The sequence below is a fragment of the Vipera berus genome, assembly GCF_964194415.1.
Source record: "Vipera berus genome assembly, chromosome: 7".
NCBI lineage: Eukaryota > Metazoa > Chordata > Lepidosauria > Squamata > Viperidae > Vipera > Vipera berus.
The window spans coordinates 26,479,881-26,504,659 of NC_138209.1; the positions used below are offsets into that span (position 1 = coordinate 26,479,881).

Below are 24,779 nucleotides of genomic sequence, written 5' to 3' on the forward strand. Positions count from 1 at the left end.
CATTGCCAGCAATGGGGGAAAAGTCCTGATACGTCACGTGACGTCACAAGTTTGACATGCCTGAGCTAGCTTTTTTCAAATCAGGATTAAAATCCATGGTTTCCCAATTTTAGCTCAGGACCTTTAACATTACACCAAATTAGTTTTCACCACAGTGACTAAGGTCACTAAAACAATCACCTGCTATAAACATTCAATTTTATTACTACTGACAGTGCTCTCCTCTTGCACCTCTACTCCAATGTAAAGCTCAACGTGTTCATAGGCTTGTGCTTAGGTAAATATGAAGAAGGTTAGAATTTTAGCTCACAGCTGTATACTTACTTACCTAAATTGTAAATTCCACTAAATACAATGGGGCATCATTGGGAGCCATCCAGAGTCCAGCATAAGATAGGCAGTTATTTAAATATTTTTTAAATATTATTATTTAAATATCATTTAAATATCATTTCAATGAATAATTCTTAGCTGGTATGCATAATAATGTTTACATCTTATACTGGTAACATTTCTTTTACAAATTATATACACAAAATAAAAACAAAAGCTAAAGTCAAAAATTGTTTTACGTAAAACTAGACAACCCATAACCCATGGGGTCATTGTTTCAGATATATTTCCTTACCTAAATAAAGAAACACAATAACCATGGGGAGGGGGGGAAGCAGTGGGAGCAGGAATGAATTTCCTGCTGGCTTTCCCATTGATTTTCCTTGTAGGGAGCTGGTAGGAAGCATTGGAAAGTGAATTGAATTGAATACTTTATTTGGCCAAGTGTGATTGGACATACAAGGAATTTGTCTTCAATGCAGCAGCTTTCAGTATACATGTAAAGCAACAGAATAATGACAATCATAATATCAATTAAGAGTGGGGAACTAAAGAAGATAAAGGATAAATAATAACACTACATTCATACTACATGGCTCAATACACAGAGACATTAGAGACAACCCTGGATGACCGAAGCAGCCATAGCTTTGTCAAATTTCAATCTCATGGATACATGGATCCCAGATTTTGGATACATTATTTAAGTTAGGCCAGTTGAGGTACATTAATTAAAAAAAAGTTGCTCTATGGATGCATTGTTTCACCCAATTGAATATTACAAACAGACACTGGAATTTTGTTGTTGTTGTTGTTGTTAGCTGCGAAGTCGTGTCCGACCCATCGCGACCCTATGGACAACATTCCTCCAGGCCTTCCTGTCCTCTACCATCTTCTGGAGTCCATTTAAGCTCACGCCTACTGCTTCAGTGACTCCATCCAGCCACCTCATTCTCTGTCGTCCCCTTCTTCTATTGCCCTCGATCTTTCCCAGCATTAGGCTCTTCTCCAGTGAGTCCTTCCTTCTCATTAGGTGGCCAAAGTACTTGAGTTTTAGCTTCAGGATCTGGCCTTCTAAAGAGCAGTCAGGATTGATCTCCTCTAGGACTGACCGGTTTGATCGCCTTGCGGTCCAAGGGACTCGCAGGAGTCTTCTCCAGCACCACAGTTCAAAGGCCTCAATTCTTTGGCGCTCAGCCTTTCTTATGGTCCAACTTTCACTGCCATACATTGCAACTGGGAAGACCATAGCCTTGACTATACGCACTTTTGTTGACAGGGTGATGTCTCTGCTTTTTAGTGTGCTGTCTAGATTTGCCATGGCTTTCCTCCCCAGGAGCAAGCGTCTTTTAATTTCTTGGCTACAGTCCCCATCTGCAGTGATCTTGGAGCCCAGGAAAATAAAATCTGTCACTACCTCCATTTCTTCCCCATCTATTTGCCAGGAATTGAGAGGGCCAGATGCCATGATCTTGGTTTTCTTAATGTTAAGTTTCAACCCAAGTTTTGCACTCTCCTTCTTCACCTGCAACAAGAGGCTCTTTAGTTCTTCTTCACTTTCTGCCATTAGAGTGGTATCATCTGCGTATCTTAGGTTGTTGATATTTCTTCCGGCAATCTTAATTCCAACTTTTGATTCATCTAGCCCTGCCTTTCTCATGATGTGCTCTGCATATAAGTTAAATAGGCAGGGCGACAGTATACAGCCTTGCCGGACTCCTTTCCCAATTTTGAACCAATCAGTGGTTCCGTGTCCAGTTCTCACTGTTGCTTCTTGACCCGCATATAGGTTTCTCAAGAGACAAATAAGATGGTCTGGTACTCCCATCTCTTTAAGAACTTGCCACAGTTTGTTATGATCCACACAATCAAAGGCTTTAGCATAGTCAATGAAGCAGAAGTACCGGTAGATGTTTTTCTGGAACTCCCTAGCTTTCTCCATGATCCAGCGTATGTTGGCAATTTGATCTCTAGTTCCTCTGCCTCTTCGAAATCCTGCCTGCACTTCTGGTAGTTCTCGATCCACATACTGCTGAAGTCTAGCTTGTAGGATTTTAAGCATGACTTTACTAGCATGAGAAATGAGTGCAATGGTGCGATAGTTTGAACATTCTTTGGCACTGCCTTTCTTTGGAATTGGAATGTAAACTGATCTTTTCCAATCCTGTGGCCATTGTTGAGTTTTCCAAATTTGCTGGCAAATTGAGTGTAGCACTTTTACTGCATTGTCTTTTAAGATTTTGAATAGCTCAGCTGGAATACTGTCACTTCCACTAGCTTTGTTGTTGCTCAGCTTTTCTAAGGCCCACTTCACTTCACATTCTAGGATGTCTGGCTCGAGGTCAGTGACCACCTCATTGTGATTATCAGGAATGTTAAGCTCATTCTTGTATAGTTCTTCTGTGTAATTTTGCCACCTCTTCTTAATCTCTTCTGCCTCTGTTAGGTCCCTGCCATTTTGGTCCTTTATCATGCCCATTTTTGCATTAAACGTTCCCTTCATTTCTCCAATTTTCTTGAAAAGATCTCTGGTCCTCCCTATTCTATTGTTTTCTGGAATTTTAGTAGTATATAAAAATGTTGTTTTAACCATTCAGTTGTGTCCAACTTTCTCTCCATTCTACCCTTCCAAGCTCAGGTTCTTTCAATTGTTGGATGTTCAACTTTGTGTCAGATTTGATGTTATCACGCCAGCATGTTCTTTGCTTGCCCCTTCTTCTTGTTCCACTAACCATTCCCAGCAGAGTTAACATAACTATATAGAAATAGCTATGCATAATAACATCCAATAATATTAAAACTTATCCCATACTTATGTATATAGAAATACAATCTTAAGAGTTTCTTACTTAAAGTATAACAAATTACTCTTCAGTGAGTTATTTTCTCCATTCTTCAGTTTTAAATAAAACAGTTGCATCTTCTGCTTTAGGAGTATTAAGTTACTTCATAAATTCCTGAAGCATTACTGATACCTTTTGCAATATAAATCAGAATGGTATCAGCTTTGCATTAATGAGGCCCATATTTCTGGCACAAACACATTTAACACAAAGTAATATAAACTGCTTAGGTTGATGTTTTGAAGTTTATCAGATTCAGAATGCATGCATTAATTCTCACAATTCTCAGGCAAGAGCAGATTAAAATAAACTACACCAGTGGGAACGCCAGTACAACCAAGATTTTCTCACAGTTCAATAGAAAAAGAAACAAGTATTTCCTCTATCAAAATGATGTTTATTTCATTAATGTATTTCTGTTTAACTTCCTTAAAAAGAAAGAACTTCAATGAGTAGCATCTTGGAGCTTGCTAGTCCCTATGGTTGAATCAGCCCTCTCACAAAGGGCTGCACCTAGTAAAATTATATAGGAAATCCAACTGTTCAAAGAAGATGCTGGAAACCAGTGCTTTGCAACATACTAGCTCCCAAATTTATTTTTAAAATATTAATAATCATATACATAATCAAATGAACAAAATTGCCAAGTTTAAAGAATATACAAGTAGTCCTCAACTTACAAGTTCGTTTAGTGACCGTTCAAAATTACAACGGCACCGAAAAATGTGACTTATGAACATTTTTCAGTTACAACCTTTGCAGCATCCCCGTGTGATCAAAATTCAGATGTTAGGCAACTGGTTCATATTTATGACCTTTGCTATGTCCCAGGATCATCTTTTGCAAGCTTCTGACAAGCAAAGCTAATGGGGAAATCAACTAGGTTACTAGTTAGTAACAACTAGGTTACTATCTTATCGACTGCAGCGATTCACTTAACAACTGTGGCAAGAAAAGTTGTAAAATGGGGCAGAACTCACTTAACAATTTTTTTATTATTATTTTTTATTTTTTTTTATTCCATTTATATCCCGCCCTTCTCCGAAGACTCAGGACGGCTTACAAGCTTAGCTTAAATGTCTTATTTAACAACAGAAATGTTTGGTTCAATTGTGGTCGTAAGTCAAAGACTATTTGTAGTAGATACCAAGGTGGTTTGAAGCCCTTAATGTAACATAAATATTAAATGAGATAGACTTTAGTCAATTGAGGGTGACTCCAGTTTGTCCCACAATTTAGCTTGGGGTATGGAATCAAATGCGTTGAAGATAATGAAAGTAGCACAAAGGGAGGTAATGTCACGGGAGGAGTATTTTTCAATGAAATGATGGGAGTACTGGACACTGATCAGTGGTAGACTGCCCTTCCCTAAAGCCAGTTTGCTCCTCTGCAAGTATGTTTTATTCTTACAGCCAGACCTGGAGTTTACAGTAAGGAAGTGTACATATTTTATACAGATTTGTAAATACATTATGAACAAGGATTATGCAGACCAAAACTAGGAAAGTATTCCTAGATATGACGGATTTTTGTCTTTCAATAAATACAGTAAAATAATTAATATAACACTCTCTCATGTGTATGCACACAATTCCTCCAACTCAGTTCATTTAGTATCTTTAACTATGAACTATATGGTCATAGTGGGGGGGGGAAATGTTACCAAAATCAATTTTATATATAAAGCAGTAATTTTTCACTTTTAATCTCAGAGTTCAATTAATGCGATAGTAACCCTTGCCATTTCTTTTCAACAATAAACCTCAGAGGAATCAAATCCACTTACATTTCCCTCATGATTGGGGCAGGAAAGTGGTTTCCCTGAAGCTACAGCTGTGACAGTCTCCAAGATGGCAGCCTCCTCAATACTGCTGTCTGGAGTTCGCTGTAGGACATCCATCAGGTTGGTGATGAAGAAATTGTTTTGCAGTGCAGAAACCCCTTTCTCTGGAAGAATGGATGTCTGGCGGCACACTGGGCAAGAAAGGGTTAAGCTATGAGCTGGAATGTAATTCTGTAAACACCTAATGAGAATAACAAAAAAGTTGAACAATCATTACTACTGCTTCATATTCCCAATTTTCTAATTCATCTCAAAAAAAGGGTAAAAACTCTTCACCATTTAAAATTTGTAGTCCCCTGACAATGTACACAGATAGTCTTCAACTTGCAACTATTTAACAACAGTTCAAAGTTATGAAAGGTTTGGGTAAAAGCTACAAACTGTACACATCTGACCATCACATTACCCTCACTGTCACAGGCTCACAATTTGGGTTTTTGGCAACTGGTTTATGACCTGTTGCAGCATCCTGCAGTCATTTGATCCAATTTATGGCCCAAAATGCCCACTGGTCAAGCTGGATTCGCTTAATGACTGTGTGACTCACTTAACAGCCATGGTGATTCACTCAACGATCATGGTAAAAATTTCTGTAAAACTGGTTCTGACTTGATTTACAACTGCAATGATGGAAATTCTGGTCTGTCATAAGCTGAGGACTACCTTTAATGAAATACTGCAGACTTTAAAAAGGTGAAACAGAAAGAAGGTGTCTTTGAAGGAATAAAAGAAAATTAATATTTCATACACTCAGATTTACTACACCCCAAAGAAAGTCAAAAACACAGAGGTCCATATAGGCACTTACTACATAGCATCCTAAAAATCTAGCAACCCTGTAAAGTCTAAGAACTCATATATCTTGCAATATACAAGAAGTCATATTAAAATTTTATGATCTTCTGGTGATTTTGTGTGTGATAAATATTTGCTAATAATCATATCCACACATGCATAATGTTTAAAAGATGAACATACTCCTTACTCCAAAGTGCCTTTGAGATGTCTCGTAGTTTCCAGCCAGCATGCCAACCACCTGCATAGCATCAGATTGAGAGAAGCTGCCTTAGAGCCTAAAGCACATTCATCTTTTTGCATTGCTTCCCACTCTACAATGGGTCACAAAGAGGCTTAAATCCTCTCCCCACAGGTAAAAATCAACCTAGGTAGAGCTTTCAGCTAAAGGTAAAGCTAAACTAAATCTGCTTGTGATAGCCTAAGGCAGGGGTGTCAAACTCGCAACGTCACGTGACGTGTTGCGATGTATCGTGACTTTTTTGCCATTGCCAGCAATGGGGTGGGCGTGATTTCACTATGATGCATCCAGCCCACGGGCCAGCAGTTTGACACCCCTGGCCTAAGGCATTCAGCTAAAGCTGAATGGATTTCATATAATACAACACAATCTTAAGGGATTGTTTTAAATATTATAGGAAGAAAAATTATATTGTGGACATATGACAGGTATTCATTTTTTAAAAACTGCAAATGCAATCAAACCTTGTAAATGATGAAACACATAATGATTAGGAAATATTATTTCCACTTTCAGGTAGAATTACAATATTCTCACAACATTCTCAGTATATGATATGATTTAAATGTAGCTTTTATTTGTATGGAAATCAATGTAAAAAAATACCATCCATTACTTTTTCATTTAACATGGAAACAACAGCAGTACTGCCAGGGACATAAAGCAACACTGACAGTAAACTAAGTTTTTAAGTGCAGAACAGTTGCCAAGGCTTCATTTCTGAGTATCTGGAACAAACTTTACTATCAAGATGGAACAGAACAGTCATTTTCTACTATCTCATTTAACTAATTATGATTTATTTCATGTCAATAAACTGATTATGGTCAAGGCATCATGAAAATGCATCAAAAAAAGGGAATGATAAAGTTAAAAAGAGCCAAGGAGTATTTATTCTTTTATTATTATTATTTGTAATTTTAAGAAAACCTTTCTACCTCATTGACAATTTACTACATTAAAAGTAAGCCTAACCCCCTGGGAGAAGTCATTGACATGACAATCCAGGCAGATTCAATGGCTGGATTGATTTAGACCAGACATGTCAAACACAAGGCCCGGGGGTCAGATCCGGCCCGCAAAGTGGTTTCATGTGGCCCGCGAAGCCATCCTGGAAACAGTGAGGGAACGGCCCCCACTGCCTTGGCCCTGGCCCAGAGACCCTCCTTCTGCCAGAGACCCTCAGATCTGTCCCACTCCTGCCCAGGCCCCCATAGGCACCCTTGATGCGAACGATGTAGAGCTGGCCACGCCCACCCAGTAGGCCATACGCACTCTAGCCACGCCCACCCAGTAGGCGATGCCCACCCTGGCCATACCGACCCGGCCCCTTGAGGGCAACCGCAATGCTGATGCGGCCCTCAATAAAATTGAGTTTGACACCCCTGATTTAGACTACTAAAAAACACTTACCTCTCACAAAAAGTATGCAGGCATGGGAGCACTTTGGGATTCTTGTAACGGTCCAAGCATATGCTGCAGATCAGAAACTGTTTGTCAATCTGACGCACGACAGGGCTTGGGATATTGGAGCCTTCACTGGCCATCCTAGATTACTGACATATGGATCTTGCTCTTTTTCACCCTGCACACTGCTGAAAGTTTTTTAAAAATGACAAGGTGTTTAAAATTTTTTAAAAAATGTAATTCCTACTAACAGTGAACCATGATGCTATTTATCCTGACTGAATAATTATTTACTGCAAAAATGAAGCACATTTGTTCTTTTTGCCCTTGGAAATAAGGCAGCACATTATTGTACTATTTTTTTAAATAAAAAATCTGGTCAGCTGTTAATAACTGCATTACATTAAAGACAATCTCAAAGTAGTCTGTATAGAGAAGCAATCTGAAACAATTTTCTCTCGAAACTAATGATATAAAAGCTTTGTTTAAAAAATCAAAATGTAGACTACCTCAGCACCAGAAAAACTGCATGAAATAACATTATCAAAATAAAAACGTGACCCTTTCACTAAAATACAAAGCTCAGCATCTACGTATAATGGGAACTATCAGCAACAACCGTATAAAGGAGTTATGGCAAGATTTGAAGGAGTACAGAGGAGAACCAAGTGATTCTTTGAGAATAGCTGCTTTAAGAAGTTACTGGCAGATGTTATATAAATCCTCCTGCTAGTTTTAGTTTGCAAAATGCTGCACAGACTTACCTTCCTGGCTCTACCTAGCATGTTCGGTATGAAGCAGATCTGTCCCAGCTAGCCCCAATCGGACTTCCTCCAAGCATATTAATTTCAGCTGTCAGAATTCCATGTCAGCCTGCCCAGCACTGAGAAATCTGGGACTTGATCCGCACATCCGAAGGTGCACAGGCTGGGGAAGCTAATCTATCCCTATCAGCGCTCTATTGAAGCATATGAGTGTTCACGGCTTGTTCCTCATCCCTTTTACTGACAGCTGGGTTCAGTAAGGATTAACTTTCCCATCCCCTCAAATCAAGCAATGAAATGTAAAAAGGCACAATCATATCAGACACCTATTATGCTATCCCTTGATGGGAAACTATTTGAGCCAAATATTAAAACAAACTGAAAAGACTCTTAAAATATAATTATGCCTACCTAATGGTCATGTTGACTGGCAACACCCAAAGGGTGAGAAATAACAAACATCTCCTATATACTATATCTCCCCTACTCCTCTACTTAGGACCACAACTGAGCCCAAAATTTATGTTGCTAAGTGAGACATTTGTTAAGTGAATTTTACCCCATTTAACCTTTTTTTGCCATAGTTGTTAAGTGAATCAATAGAGTTGGTAACTTAGTAACATGGTTGTTAAGAGAATCTGGTTTCTCCATTAACTTTGCTTGTCAGCAGGTCGTGAAAGGTGATCGCATGATCCTGAGACACTGCAACCGTCAAAAATATGAACCAGTTCCCAAGCATTTGGATTTTGATTATATGACTATGGGGATGCTCTAATGTGAACTGTGAAAACTGAAAAATGGTCGTAAGTTATTTTTTTTCAAACAGTCACAAATGAACTCTTGTAAGTCGTGGACTATCTGTACAATATTTGACTTTGCTAACTAGATTTCAGGCTTCAGGTGTTACACTAAACCAAATCACTGGTCCAGCTACCTCAAGTCTTGCCATCTTCAGGGTTTCACTTAGCTTTAGCTCCAGCCTTGTCTAGAAAAGCTAGAATTAAACATGTGACATATTATATACATGATGTGTTCTCTATTACAAGGCACTATTCTTCCTGGTTGACTGAGGGACCAACTCTGCTATTTCAAATGTATCTGGCTATTTTGACAGCAGGACAGGTTCTTTGGTTCAGACATCTGTCTGACACATGAAAGGAGGCCTCCAATGTGGCTTCCAAAGCTATTGAAGGCTCTTGCTAGATGTATGTGCTCACTGTCATCTGAGGAATTTAGGAAAAAATCAGATGTGTTTAGCCTAGTTTTTTCAATGCTGTTAAATCTTACTAATCTCAATTCTGATTTTAATTTTATTGATTTTATTGTAATACCTAGCATCTTTTAAATAATTGTAAATAAGTAGTAATCATACATGCAGAAATATAAACTTAGTAACAAAAATATATACATTTGTTGTCCTAAGTTACTACGTTTAATGGAAGAGGAACTGTTAATGTTCTAAATGTTCTTTCATTTAAAATTGGTCCTATTCTAGTATAGGCTCAAACAATATACAATGCCCTATATTGTTTTAACTTAGCCATAATCACCAATTTGGGAGTGAATCTATCATTTCTCAATTGTCCGCTTTGTTTTTAATTTGCTGTTGTTTACTTTGCCATATACTCTTTGACTGAATTGTCAGTCAAAGTACAATTTTAATATCAGAACTGTTGAAAAAGAACAGGTTGCTAGAACAGGGTGTTTTGCACCTGGTAAATATACCTTTGTATTCTTTATCTTAGATAAATACAAGAATCCAGCATTTTTCCAGTACTCGGCATCCATCAACAATGGTGATGGAAATTGGAACATTGAGCAACACTAAGAACGGGCGACACAGAATTTTCTAAAAGTAGGCCCCACCTGTGTTTTTCAATTATGCTGGTTAGTTTAAAATAAAAGCCAACATATTTGTCTAAGACAGAACTCAAAAAGAGCAAATCCTAGCACAGAAATAACTACTGGTAGAAAACTTTATAACAGAATAAAATAGTATAACAAAGCCCTTTTTAGTATGAAAAAGATAGAAAATGCAAGAATGATAGCAATTTTTGTTTTTGTAGTTTTTGTTTTAGGATTGCATGAAATAATTATGAAAAAACTCCCTTTGAGAAAAAAATCTTACTCATTCCTTTTATGTTCAACGATACAGAATACAAAGAAACCACACTAAAAATATACCAAGACTAGGTTTGACTGAATAATTCAATTATGGGGTAATATCATCTTTTTCTTCCTTCTGAATGAGTTTTTAACTAAGTATTGTTCCAAATAGAAGTTTACAGATAGTCCTCATTTATTGGTAATTGGGACCAGAGTTTTTGTCAATAAATGATGTGCATGGCTGTAAAGTGCAATGCCATGTGAGAGCATCACTTAGCAAACAATAGTCCTGGCAGTGCCCAATGATATTCTTAAGCAAGGTTCACTGGTCATTAAGTGAGGACCCACTCACAATGTCTGGCTGGCTTCCAACAACCATGTCAGTGAGGAAGCTGGCAGGAAATTCAATTCCCAGACTGTTCACAAACAGGCTAGAAGGCAAGTAAGTGGGTCCTGCCAGGTGAGAGACAAATGCAGTGGCATGCACAAACAATTCTGGGGCTCACGTTGGATGCTGCCAGATGAGGGGAGACTTACTAGAGTGATTTTTTTACCTTACCTTACCTCATTCAGTGATGTCACAACTTATGATTACTGAATGAGTAGACACTAGGTCGGGACTACCTGAATGCATGCCTTGCTGGCTTCCCCACTGACTTTGCTTATGGGAAGCAGGAGGGTAAAGTTGTGAATGGTGATCACATTAAATGTAATCATGATCATATGATCAGGGTGAAGTGATGGCTGAAACTTTGAGAACTAGTCCTAAGTACCACTCATTCAGTGATGTCACAACTTATGGTTACTGAATGAGTAGTCACTAAGTGGGGATACCTGAATGCATGCCTGCTAGCAATAAGTAACTTTTACCCATGGCACTAAGCTAAAGTTATGTCTAAATGTGACCAATAACTGCATTCTTTTAGTCCTTTAAATCTGATTGTAAGAATAAACCACAGTCCTCAAGCAATTATTTCTTGCTTACTATGTACACTTTAATATATTCTTTCATGTTAGAATCAAATCATACTTTATTTTGAATGGTTTAGCTATAGTTTAAGATGATTGGAAGACTTGAATATAATTGATGTGTTTGAAAAAATAATTTGTATCTCCACGATCGAAACTCTTATGCCACAATGATTTCTTACTGAACTTATATTTTGTAAAAGTATACCTTTTAAGTTCATAATTATCTTTTATGTTTAAGGTACTATATTTTTCATTTTTGAATATCCAAAAATTGCATGATCACATTGTAAATAATTCTGAAAACAATCTGTTTCTTACAAACAGGAGCAAATAAGCTCCTTTAAAAAAATTTTAAAACAGAAAAAAATGAAACTTCACAATGTTGTACACATACTAGCTGCCCTTAAAAAGTTGTTAAACATATTGTTAACCTAATTCTGGAGTACATCCTTCAAAATAATGTATTCCTTGATAAGGAACTAGTGTTAGCATTAAAATCACTTCAGAAAATGACATCATGCTCTTGCTTTAAATGAATACTTTCTTATCAAAATAGCTTTTAATACATAGAAAGAATACATGTATAAAATGCTGGTGACTATGATGTAAGATCCATTAAAGATATTGTTTTGTTAATAATCACAAAGAAAGAGTGTGTGGCCACACCCATCTGAAACAGAAGACACAATGAAGACCCAAGTAATTATTATTTATACATTTCAACAAAATGTATTATATATGTTAGAATTATGATTCTATCAAGTGAAACAAAAACTATAAAGATAATAGCTAAGCTTGCTCAAACTGCACAGCATTTTCAAATAAAAGCAGGGCTCCGCCCAACTAGTGCTACCCTTAGGCTTTCAAAGAGAAAACTAAATCACGCATACAGATCAATGATTCACAAATCTCAGGTTCTAAATCACATATTATGCATGAATAGGATTCCAGAAGCAACATTTAGAACATAATTGTCAAATCTCTAGGCAAATACGAGATTTTTACAAAATGAACACTACTTCAAAAATCAGGCTATGATCTAGGTGGAATTCCACAAATTGAACACAACTACTTGAGAAAAAAACTATCAAATCAATAGATTTCCTTTCCAGAACTATTATGAACCACGAGTAAAATATAAATAATTTCTCAGAAAACAGTTCTAAGCATCTTCAGACACAGGTGTTTCTTCCTTACAGATTTATTTTTCCTCATTGCTTTTAATCACTATAGCCCATTTTTGTTTAAAGAATACATAATTATAAATCATGCAGTATCATTTTTAAGGAGAGTAGGAATATATGAGGGACAAAAAGCATGCTAGCTGAATAACCATAAATGCTGAAGACATACCCATCTTCATGAAAAACTGAGCTTAATCAATGCAATACCAAGCAAGATATCTTTTCCAGGATGCAGTAGTCTCTTGCAGTCGTCCAAAAGAGCCAATCATAATTGTAGTAATATATTAGAGTTTAAAATTCTCACGTTTGAAGCTGTTAGAATTTTGCTATGTTTGTGGTCATTACTGGAGATGCAGCATATTTCCTGCTTCAAATAACAATGCTGCTCCATTCCAGGAAGAAAATGAATGAAAAAAAGGAGGCCCAGTCAAGCTCTCTCTTTCTCTCTCTCTCTCTCTCTTTCCTCCTGCTCAGGTCACAGACAAGTGGGAGACCCCTAAAGGATTCCAGCCAATCAATCTTTATTTAGTGCATCTTTCTCACTCAATCTGTGCTGAAAGACTGCAGCAAATGGTGCAAGGGATTGTGGGATACAGCTGCAGCATAGAACTGCAATGAGATTTGCTGGGTGGATTTCTTTCTTTCTTTTTTGCTTTTCCTTCCTTAGTCAGCGATCATCTGTTTCAATCCCAGTGCTGGCCTGCAGAATTTGAGTATAAATTAGCAAGCAGGGGCAGCAACTGGAGTGTCTTAGAAGCAATAAATAAAAGTATCACTCTAATGCTAAAGATCTCTGGAATAACCATTCTTGATCTAAGAAAACAGTAATTAGTAATGTTGAAGTAGTGAGAAAGTATCTATTCTCTTCCCTATTTTTGTTTTGATAAACCTCTTTGATAAATCTCTTCTTTGATGTGGTAACCATCAGTCAATCAAAATGCATACAGTGAATGAGATCAATTCTCCCACCTCAGCCAATCTAGACAGACCCACAATTTGCCTATTTTTCCTTTAAAACAAACTTTTTAGAAGCAAGTGAGTTCATTCTCTGAACAAGTTACAGGGACGTTACTGCCTCTCAGAAGCTAAATTAAGTTAATTTCAATTTTAAAGTATCTGCTAATTATATAAATGAAATATATTAATGTATTATGTATATTTCTCTTAATATGCAACTGAAAAGAAAAATCACCAAAACTGTAGAAATCCCAGTAATTTTGAGAGGAAGCTAAAATTTCAGCCAATGTAAAAAAAGTAGTCTCCTGTCTTTTCTGAGATGAATTTGACTTCTGATTATTTCATGGACTATCCATTAAATTTTTTGGCAGCAGGATGGAAATGGTTTGTTGTAGGCTTCTGATACAGGGGTCCTCAAACTTTAGGTCATCAAACTTTTAAGACTTGTGGACTTTGACTCCCAGAATTCCCCAGCCACAAGTCTTAAAGTGGCCAAGTTTGAGGACCCCTGTTCTGATAATATGTCCTGATTTTTTATCTAGGATCCAGCTCAGAGTTTTCAGGTCTGGCCCTGCTTAGCATCCAAGTACAGACACTACCAGTTACAGCAGCGCCTGCCATTTGTTGAGACTTTCAGATGATACTGTCAAATTATTTTTGACAGTGAACAGCTAAGCACATTGTATAGACCACTAATAAATCTGAAACAGCTTTAAAAGAGATATTGTTCATAATAAATAAAAAACTAACTTCTAATATTTGCCGAATGAATTAACTGATTCAGAAAGAACTATCAGAGTGGTGACGGATTTATTAAAAAAAAGTACTTGAGCCACATTTGACTCCTAGCTGATGACTGGGTCTATTTTGAAATGATTTGCTACTACTTTCTTCTGGATTGTTTTAAAATTTCTGAAAAAAGTCAACTAGCAGTTTGCATATTGCACTAAATCATGACTGTGGCTTAAAATAATGTATGAAACCACCATTTCATAATATATGAACCTTAACAGCATGCAGTATCAGTATATAATAAAAGGTGTATGTGAAAAACTAGTGAAACAAAATATCCAATTTGATGTTTTAACATAAAACATGTAATATTTCTTTAATATTGCTTTCATCTAGGCCAGACATGTCAAACACAAGGCCCGGGGGCCGGATCCGGCCCGCAAAGTGGTTTCATGCGGCCCACGAAGCCATCCTGGAAACAGTGAGGGAATGGCCCCCACTGCCTTGGCCCTGGCCAAGAGACCCTCAGATCTGTCCCACTCCTGCCCAGGCCCCCATAGGCACCCTTGATGCGAACGATGTAGAGCTGGCCACGCCCACCCAGGCCATATGCACTCTAGCCACGCCCACCCAGTTGGCCACGCCTACCCTGGCCATACCCACCCACCCCCCTGAGGGCAACCGCAATGCTGATGCGGCCCTCAATGAAATTTAGTTTGACACCCCTGATCTAGGCACTACTTCCAACAGTCACCCTTATTCTTGCCCTTTATCCATGAATGCTATATTCACATAGTGTAACCTGACCCTAACTTGTACCCCAATTGTAAGTGCTCTTGCTCTCTCTCTGTCTCACACACACACACACAATGATCTGGAAAAGTTTTTTTTTAAAAAAACATTTCTCATTCCTGAAATAATATCATATACTAAGATATTAAATAATGAAACAGCATGTGAAAGGAAATGTAGTAAACCTCTGTGAAAAATAGCCAGGACCACAATGTAGACTAGAACATGCTGATTTTCTAATCCTATTTCAGGCAGAATCACAAAATAAATGTTAAATGAATACACTGGAACAAATTAGTCGTCTCTAGGGCAAGATGGGTGGCAAAGAAGTTTAATGAACAAAATAAAAGGAATGTAGTCACATGACATCTTGCTTTGTGATGTAAAAAGTATGGTCAAGGGCTTCGTATAAAAGCATGGAAGAAAGTGATAGGTTGTACATGCAGGTGACATACATTTCCACTTAGGCTCACTGGAAAATGTGGTGGAAGTCATATGATTTCTGGAAGCAGCAGAGGCCAAGATGGTAGAAAACAGGCCGACACACTCATCTCAAAACAAGTAGAACTTGTTGATCCAGAGGGACAACTATATTTTTGGCTCCTAATGGGTTCTGTGTTCTCCTAGAACAGGGGTGTCAAACTTGCAACGTCACATGATGTGTCATGACATATTGTGACTTTTTTCCCATTGCTGGCAACGGGGTGGGCGCGTTTTCGGCATGATGCATCCAGCCTGTGGGCCAGCAGTTTGACACCCTTGTCGTAGAAGGTCTGGATGTTCTCCTGGACTCAAGGCTCCTACTCAAAAAGAAGTGGAAACTGTAGCCAGAAGGAATATTATCTAGCTTTGACTAGTGCCCCAACTACAGCCTGGAACAGAATGAACTGGATATAGTTATTCATTTCTCTGCCTTGATTAGACTATTATAATTTGCTATATGTGGGGCTGTATCAGAACGTCACCCACAAACTTCAACTAATCCAGAATGCAGCAAGATGGATGTTTAATGTTCAAATCACAGTACTGCCATGAAAGCTGCGCCACTTACCACTAGGTTTCCAAGTGCAATTCAAGTTGCTGCTTGCTACGTATAATATCCTCTATGGCTTGAAGGTCTGGATATTTTAGGGACTTGCTTTTCTCTAATAGTTTCTTCCTACGCTGCCCAGACATTTACGTAACACCTATTTAGGGTACCCATGCATCAGGATTTGTGTATGAAATGACCTAAGGTGAGCATTTTCTGTAGCAGCTCCCCTCTGGAATAGTTTACTCTCTGAAGCATGGATAGCTATGACTCTCATGAACTTCTCAAAGCAAATAAAAATATCACTTGTATGGCTTTTGAGGATTAACTGTAGCCAGCAGCTCCATATTCCATAACTGTAACTTTTTATGTTAACTATCAAGAAATAAATATGGGGTTAAATCTAATAAAATAAATATAAACTGAATTAGATTATTTTAATTATTTGGATTTTTATTGTCTATTATTTTTTCATATTCTATAATGCAAGAAGAAACTTGAGTACAGTACTAGATAATAGCCAGAAGAATATATCTCACTATTCAACTATAGGTTATACATAATACTCTATTTATCAGAATTATTACTAACATCCTTGTATAATCTTTCCAGATCTGATAAAAAATATACGTAATTCCTCTCAGACGTTAGTATTGGAATTTCATTAATAATTTTTTCCATCTGTACTACCATTTGATCATACTTTAGCATACCAATTATTCAATGATAGGTTATCTACACATTTTAATTTTTAGTAATTTTGAATTTTGCAGCCAGGGATAAGAATGCTATAATTCCCCAAAAAAAGTTAATAATTATCTTCCTCAAAACTATATAAAAATCCAATTCTTCTACTTTTTCTGTAGTTATTATTCTAACTTCTTTGAATATTGTCTTCCAATAAGGAATTACTTTTCACAAGTCAACCATAATGGAGAAAAGACCCCCATATTTTGATGAATAACTATGAACTACTTGTATTAGTCTATTCACAGGGGTGTCAAACTCAATTTCATTGAGGGCCGCATCAGCATTGCGGTTGGCCTCAAGGGTATGGCCAGGGTGGGCGTGGCCTATTGGGTGGGCGTGGCTAGAGTGCATATGGCCTACTGTGTGGGCATGGCCAGCTCTACATCGTTCGCATCAAGAGTGCTTAATTACTGCATCTAGCATACTTTATACTATGGTGCATGACATTAGTGTTTCTAGAAGCTTTGATCCATAACAGATCATTGTTTATTTCAAAAGCTAAAATGCCTAATTTTATGAATAAAATTATTAAAAGTATAAAAAATGAATTGCTATTAATTTTGTCTCATAAACATCCCCTCTTTGTAGCTATTATACATAATCCAACACTAAATCTATGTTACTTAAGAAATCTTTACAGTATATGAATGGAAGTAAACCAAATTAGAAGCTGAATTTGGGAGCTCTTGTCTCTTAGCATCTTCATGTCCTTTATATTTCTCAATAATGTAAATTTGTGGCTATATAAATATGCCTCTAATCAACAAGTATACAACAAAATGGGCGTCCTCCTGGATGCACGACTCAATTTTGAAGACCATATAGGAGCCGTGACCAGGGGGGCTTTTGCCCAGGTTCGCCTGGTGCGCCAGTTGCGACCCTATCTGGACCGAGATGCCCTACGCACAGTCACTCATGCGCTCGTGACCTCCCGTTTAGACTACTGCAACGCTCTCTACATGGGGCTGCCCTTGAGGACCACTCGGAGGCTTCAGCTGGTGCAGAATGCGGCCGCACGAGTTGTGATGGGGGTCTCCCGATACTCCCATGTAACACCTCTACTCCGCGAGCTGCATTGGCTCCCGGTTGCCCTCCGGGTGAGATTCAAGGTGCTGGTGATGACCTATAAAGCCCTAAATGGCTTGGGTCCGGGTTATCTGAGGGAACACCTGCTGCCGGCATCAAGCGCCCTTCGTCCAGTGCGCTCCCACAGGGAGGGTCTTCTCAGGGTACCGCCGGTAAGAGACTGCCGGCGGACAACACCCAGGGATAGGGCCTTCTCAGTGGGTGCGCCTGCCCTTTGGAACCAGCTGCCAGTGGAGCTTAGGACCGCCCCCGACCTCCGTTCGCTCCGCCGGGACCTGAAGACCTGGCTCTTCAAGCTCTCTGGCCCAGGCTGAGAATTTTAATTTTAATTTTAATTTTAACTGGGGTTTTATTTGTTCAGGGACGGATATAATTTTTTTAAATCTGTTTTTAACTTTTGTATTTTTTGTTTTAACCACCCTGTAAACCGCCCTGAGTCCCTCGGGAAAGGGCGGTATATAAATATAATAAAAATAATAAATAAATAAAATAAAATAAACACAGTGTGTTTTATTGGGACTTCCGGTGAGATGCCGATGAGGGAGCCTGTGCATATGTGAGCTCCATCATTTATTTTATAAATATTGGATAGGAGCTTTTTAATTTTAACTGAAGCAAATAGCATTGGTATCAGCTGTGGTTTGACTCCAACAAGCTACATTTACTGCAGTAAGTGCTGTATGCTGATAACTAAGAATGTAAACTAAAGATAGGATTCCAAGTGTTTTATCTCTACTGTTTTTAATCTAGTACAAAAACACATGGGAATAAATTATGATAAATGCTACGGAATAAACTACATGTACTGAGTAACACTTATTATTGTACAGTTAGGCTCAGTTGCTATAATGCTATTATAACTCAAGCCATTGTTTGGGACCCATTTATTTAATTATATCCCATCTTTATTATTTTTACAATCCTCCTATTTTCCCCACAACAGCTCTAAGTGATGCACCTATTAAGTGAGCCACACTCAATTTTATGACCTTTTTGGTCATGGTTGTTAAAGTGAATCACTGCAGTCATTAAGCGAAACATGCAGTGATTAAATTTTTTATTTTTATTTTAATCCCATTTATATCCCGCCCTTCTCCAAAGACTCAGGGCGGCTTACAATCTAAGAAGCACAAATCAATGTGCTTAGCAATAGCCTTCATTCTATGTCTATGCCTGCTTATTAGGGCTTTCGCCCCCCCAAAGCGGCATTTTTACAAAGTCAGCTTATTGCCCCCCAACAATCTGGGTCCTCATTTTACCTACCTCGGAAGGATGGAAGGCTGAGTCAACCTTGAGCCTGGTGGGACTCGAACCTGCACTAATTGCAGGCAGCTGGTGTTACTTAAGGAGGCATTAGCCCACTGCTCCACCAAGGCATGTTTAATGGCTCCCCCATTGACTTTTCTTGTCGGAAGCCTCCTGGGGAAGGTCCCAAATGGTGATCATGTGACCCTGAACGCTGTAACCGTTGTACATACATGCTGACTGCAAGCACCCAAGTCCTGATCACAGGACAGTGAGGAATGCTGCAATGGCTAAAAGTATGAGGATGTAACTTTTTGCAGTGCCACTGTAGCTCCAGACAGTCGCTAAATGAATGGCCATAAGTCTAGGACTACCTTCAGTGGCAATAAGATGCCTCCAATTTTTTACTTCAGTTCCCATCAGCCTGTGTTGGCATGGACATGGGTTGGAAGGTACTAAGATATTTATGTCACCCTTTCTCTGAAAAGAATCCAAGATACACCGAGAATTTGTATTTCAGGGGGAAAAATGTGCAACCTGTTTATAAACTACAGTAATGTGCAAAAATGAATTAATGAAAGTTTCTTTTAAAAAATAAATTCTGATCTATTCTAGCCATACAAAATGTTTTTATCCTTCATTTGTTTATTTACGCATCCATTTTTATTAGGCCTAGTATGCCCTAATAGTTTTATAGGCCTAGAATGCTATTTAAAATCATAACCCCAAGCACTGAACCTGAAAAACAAATCACTCCCAACTTCCTAGCAGCCTTTTCCAACATGAAGCTCTCCAAATGTGCTTGAATTACAGCTGCCCAGAAGTTTCAGACAAAAGCTGCTAGTTGGACATTTTGGAAGTTGCACATTCATAATTATTTGGAAGACAAGATAATTTTTATTGTCATGTGGGCACAGCACACATTAAAAATGAATTTAGTTGCCCGCTCTCAAAGTGGAGCACATACATGACACACACCTAAAACATACTATATACAGCATATGTATGGACCCACACCCCTACATATACATAACAATAAAATATTAAATACTGCCCATCTTGAATACTGCCCACTTTAACAACCATGACCAAAAAGGTCATAAAATTGAGTGTGGCTCACTTAATAGGTGCATCACTTAGAGCTGTTGTGGGGAAAATAGGAGGATTGTAAAAATAATAAAGATGGGATATAATTAAATAAATGGGTCCCAAACAATGGCTTGAGTTATAATAGCATAACGGAATGAGGAAGCCTGAAAGTTCACAAGGTTAACAGGTGTGCTGTGAAACACCTATAATAAAAGTACATTATTTAAGACAGTTCTGGGAGTTGAAGTCCACACATCTTCAAGTTGCCAAGGTTAATTTTCTGTGCTTTAATCTGCAGTGTTCAAAATTCCCAAACAGAGGTTTTACTCAGCAAAAAACTTTTAATGTGCCAACTTCTGACCTCACATAGGACAACACTCCACCTCCCCCACTTCCCAAAAAAGCCAGGCTCAAAGGAATGACATTTTCCTCTCCTTGTCTGCATTTCGAATTTCACACTCACAATTACTGTCAGAAATCTCAATAGAAGTGTTTTTTAACACTTTCATACATGGCATCTTGGTGAAAATTAATGCAAAGAACTTTTACAGTGTTTAGAAAAGCAGTGGCAAAAGAACAGTAACTACATCACTTACAAAATGCAATCAGAAAAATATCAAAAACGTTCTTTATTTTATCGTAAGCAATGAGGTGGCTCTTTCTATGCTACTTTGTAAATCCAAGGAATAGCTGCCACTTGAACAAAGAACAATGTCCCCATGTTGTAGCTTAAAAATTAAGGAAAAGGGAAGGAAACTTTGCTGAACTTTAGACAGGATGTAGAAAAGCAAGGGGAATATGCTTTATTCAGCCTAGAGAGAAACTAAACAATGCCCACAGAGACATGAAAGGGTTGAATGGAGCACAAGCTTCTAGGTTGGGCACATTTCATTACCATAACAGCTATCCCTGGATTAATTGCCAACCAGCAAAGAACACATAGCCAGGACAGGCTGTTCAAGGTTAGGCTAACCCAGGGGATAGGCAACCTTGGCTCTTTTATGACTCGTGGACTTCAAATCCCAGAATTCCTGAGCCAACTGGCTCGCTCAGGAATTCTGGGAGTTGAAGTCCACGAGACATAAAAGAGCCAAGGTTGCCTACTCCTGGGCTAGGTCCTAGCTAGCCTAACCTTGAACAACCTGAAGAGGGCATGCCAGGCACTACAGCCGATTGGAGCAGGAGGTGTTATTAAATAGAAAAGTATTAGAAACCATCTGGTATGAAAGATAGCTCAAGTCAGAGAACACAAAGTTTGAAGCAGAGCTGGAAAACAGGGATGCACCTGAAATGGGCTGGGAGTAGAAGTAGTATAATATTACCCATCAGTGAAGATCCGTCTGCTGTATTATGTAATCATGAAAAGAATAAAGCATTCAAATATTGTATCAGATCCTTAGTATATCACACAATTCACTGGAATGACAATAATTGACTGATATGGCATGAAGACTGTCAGAGGCAGAACTCTGTTCAAATATTCAAGCATGCATGAAATATAAACACCCCACGTCCCAATTCTGTAGAATTTAGCTACAAAAGGAACCAGTCCCCAATTAGGTTTACATGCAGATGTATGAAAGCAATCAAGTAAGTTACATAGGATCATTAGGGGCTGCTGATTCCCAAATGGTTGCCTTAATGTAAAAGGTAGATCTGGAAAAATTATCACAGACGGTACAAGGCAAAAAATAAGCTGAATTAAATGAGCTGGCATTTGTACTACCCTGATTTAGCCTTATAGCATACATACATAACTATGTATCATTACAGGACAGCCTGTTCAGATGAAGGATTATAACAAAACTTGATTTTGCTGTATTAACATCAGCAATTATTAGTCAAATAAAGAGTTTTATTTTAAAAATATTCTTAATGTCACACTTTAAGCCACAAATAAGAATATTTAGCTTTGTATTTTTTGTATACTATATATCAGGTCTATTGACTTTCAGACTTTTCCAAACTTATCACCTACTAGATATATGAAATTACAATTCCCAGAATTTCTAGTCTGCATCACCGGAGCTGTTCAGCCGGTGAATAGCTATCCAAAGAAATGAAGAGCATTAAATTAAGCAACCCGAGAACAAGTCTGCATGTTTCTTCATTTCTATCTTAAGTTATTTTATTAATGCTTTTAAGAACACATTATTAAGTTTAGAATGCTATTTTGCACATGACTATTCAACTATTTTGCATTATTTGAAACACAGACAGCTAAAAATTCTGAGAATTATTGAAGAGCAAAGAAGAACTCAAGTTAGAAAACGGATGTCAGAGAATATTTGGAATATTTCCTTCTTGGATTGCTTGTTTATCTTTGACAGCCCTTGGGGGAGAGTACCAAACTGAGAACTTAAGTTTGTATTGAATGGTAATGGCTCTCAAAAATTTTACACAACAGTTTTCTCAATAGAATTTCTCAGTAGAAATTCCAGGAACTGAATCCGAAACTTTGTACACCAAATTTCTGTTCTATCCCACTAGAACCGGAGTGTCAAACTCTATATCATTGAGGGCCACATCAGCATTGCGGTTGCCCTCAGGGGGCCGGGTGGGTGTGGCCTGGGTGGGCGTGGCTAAAGTGCGTATGGCCTACTGGGTGGGCAGGGCCAGCTCTACATCGTTCGCATCAAGGGTGCCTGTGGGGGCCTGGGCAGGAGTGGGACAGATCTGAAGATCTCTGGCAGAAGGAGGGTCTCTGGGCCAGGGCCAAGGCAGTGGAGGCCATTCCCTCACTGTTTCCAGGATGGCTTTGCGGGCCGCATGAAACCACTTCACGGGCTGGATCCGGCCCCCGGGCCTTGTGTTTGACATGTCTGCACTAGAACTATACCCTGGTGAACTTATATCCTGCTTTTCACAATAAACAGCTGAACGTTATTGGAATCCTGTAATCAAAAGCTTTCAGGTCCTAGTTATTGGTTTTACACAGTTATAGCCAATACCATTATCAATATTCTTAGATAGATACTTGCATTTTAAGTACCAGAGCATGAATCCTATGGTACATGTCTTTGCATCTTAAAAAGTGATAAAAGAACATGTTCCAAGCAGCACATCCTAATTAAATCTAGTTCCATTTAAATTCCCCAGTGTCCTGCAGTGGCCTTAAATGAGAGGTACTCTGGGAAACTAAATGGCACAGTAGGGCACTGCTATTGTAACTGCTTTCTACTTTAGTGTGCCAATGCTATGTTGCTTCAGATTGCCCATGAAAAAATTATTGTGCAGCCCAATATGCTTCAGATCCCACGTCCCTTATTAAGGGCAATTAAAACTGCTTTATTTCTTGTGGCTGTACACAGTTCTATCATTGTGGTTAGAAATAAAAGGCAAGTAAATTGTGAACAGTCAGTAAAATGGAAGACGTGTTCAGTGGTCTTGATTAAAAACCTGGGGTCTAGAACTTCTCTGGGAGTTTGAAAATTTTCTCTCCGTCTAATTTTGATTATCTATATGTCATCATCTCACCCTGATTTATTAAGTGATAGTGTCACATGGACTGTGGAAATTATTTATCAAGATAGTAAATTGTTGCCAAATATATTCTTAATGAATTTGTCATTTTTAAAGTAATATTCTATTTCAAATGTACATAATATACATGTTCTTTCACAAAAACAAAAAGCATATGGCTTTAATTCCATTTGCAAAATGCATAGCTTTGTATATTATATTGAATAAAGACTCCAGAACTTGGATGTAACCATCCCTGATAAAATATAATAGTCAGATCAGAGAGCTGAAGTCATTATTAGAGGAAAATTAATATGGTTATTGCTTTACAGACAGAAGCAACAGAGAAAGCTTTTTTTAAAGCACAAGTTATTTTCTTTGGAAACACAAATCCCTTTTCCAATAAATCTTTCCCCATACAGGCAACCCATGTTTTGGTGCTCCTACAAACATGTTGTACAGAACGTCAGGGAATACAAAAATTTCCTTATTGCCCTTTCTACAGGCCTTTGGGCTTTGAATTACCTTGCATATGTTGGTGGAGATAGGGATGGGTTTTAGGCATGTTTTTGAGGTGATGCCGAGGCCAGTTTTTGCATTTCAATCAATGTGTTTAGAATATAAGATTCATAGAGATTTGAATATGCTTTCAGCTCAATATTACACAGCACAATTCTAAAGTTATTTATCAGTGGTATATATTTCATATCTGGGTAGTAAATTATCATTATATATTGAGTCAACTTGGGAATTCGGTTTTCATAAACTGTAAAAAAAAACCACCTAATCTAAATTTGAGGGATTACTCATTTTCTAATTTCCAGTACTATGATAATATATTATTTCATCAATGTATTTGGGTAGGACATTTTTTAAAACAAAGATTTTAAGTTTATAAAATAGTTTTAATGTTTTCAGTTATCTTTATACCTCTATAAAGAATCCACATTTTGTTTTGTAAAATTATAGAAATGTCTTAACTCCAAATGTTTAGGATAACCTTATTCATATTAGTCTAAGAATCCAGAAAATGTTTTGTACACTTTGTGAGGATGAATTATTTTGATATGGGATATTAGAAATACATCATGTAATGCCACAGTTCAGTACTTTTTAAAGGATTTTGTTACTTTCTGATCATAAACTAT

The 24,779-nt window shown here is 37.9% G+C and overlaps 1 protein-coding gene across 7 annotated transcripts in view; it reads right to left on the bottom strand.

The window, feature by feature from the left end:
* Window positions 1–24,779, bottom strand: part of TRIM2 (tripartite motif containing 2) — a 65,285-nt gene that overhangs the window by 27,736 nt on the left and 12,770 nt on the right. For 4 of the 7 annotated variants that reach the window (XM_081332949.1, XM_081332946.1, XM_081332948.1 and 1 more), the window contains exons 2-3: window positions 7,469–7,650; window positions 4,963–5,200 (exon numbers count right to left, since the gene is read on the bottom strand). The exons of 1 other annotated variant lie outside the window; for it this stretch is intronic. In XM_081332949.1, the coding sequence (XP_081189075.1) occupies window positions 4,963–5,200; window positions 7,469–7,602 (372 nt within the window). In that variant the 5' untranslated portion in view covers window positions 7,603–7,650. Of the gene's footprint in view, window positions 1–4,962; window positions 5,201–7,468; window positions 7,651–24,779 lie in introns of those variants that run through there. 2 more of the 7 variants (XM_081332950.1, XM_081332951.1) reach the window with 2 other exon arrangements.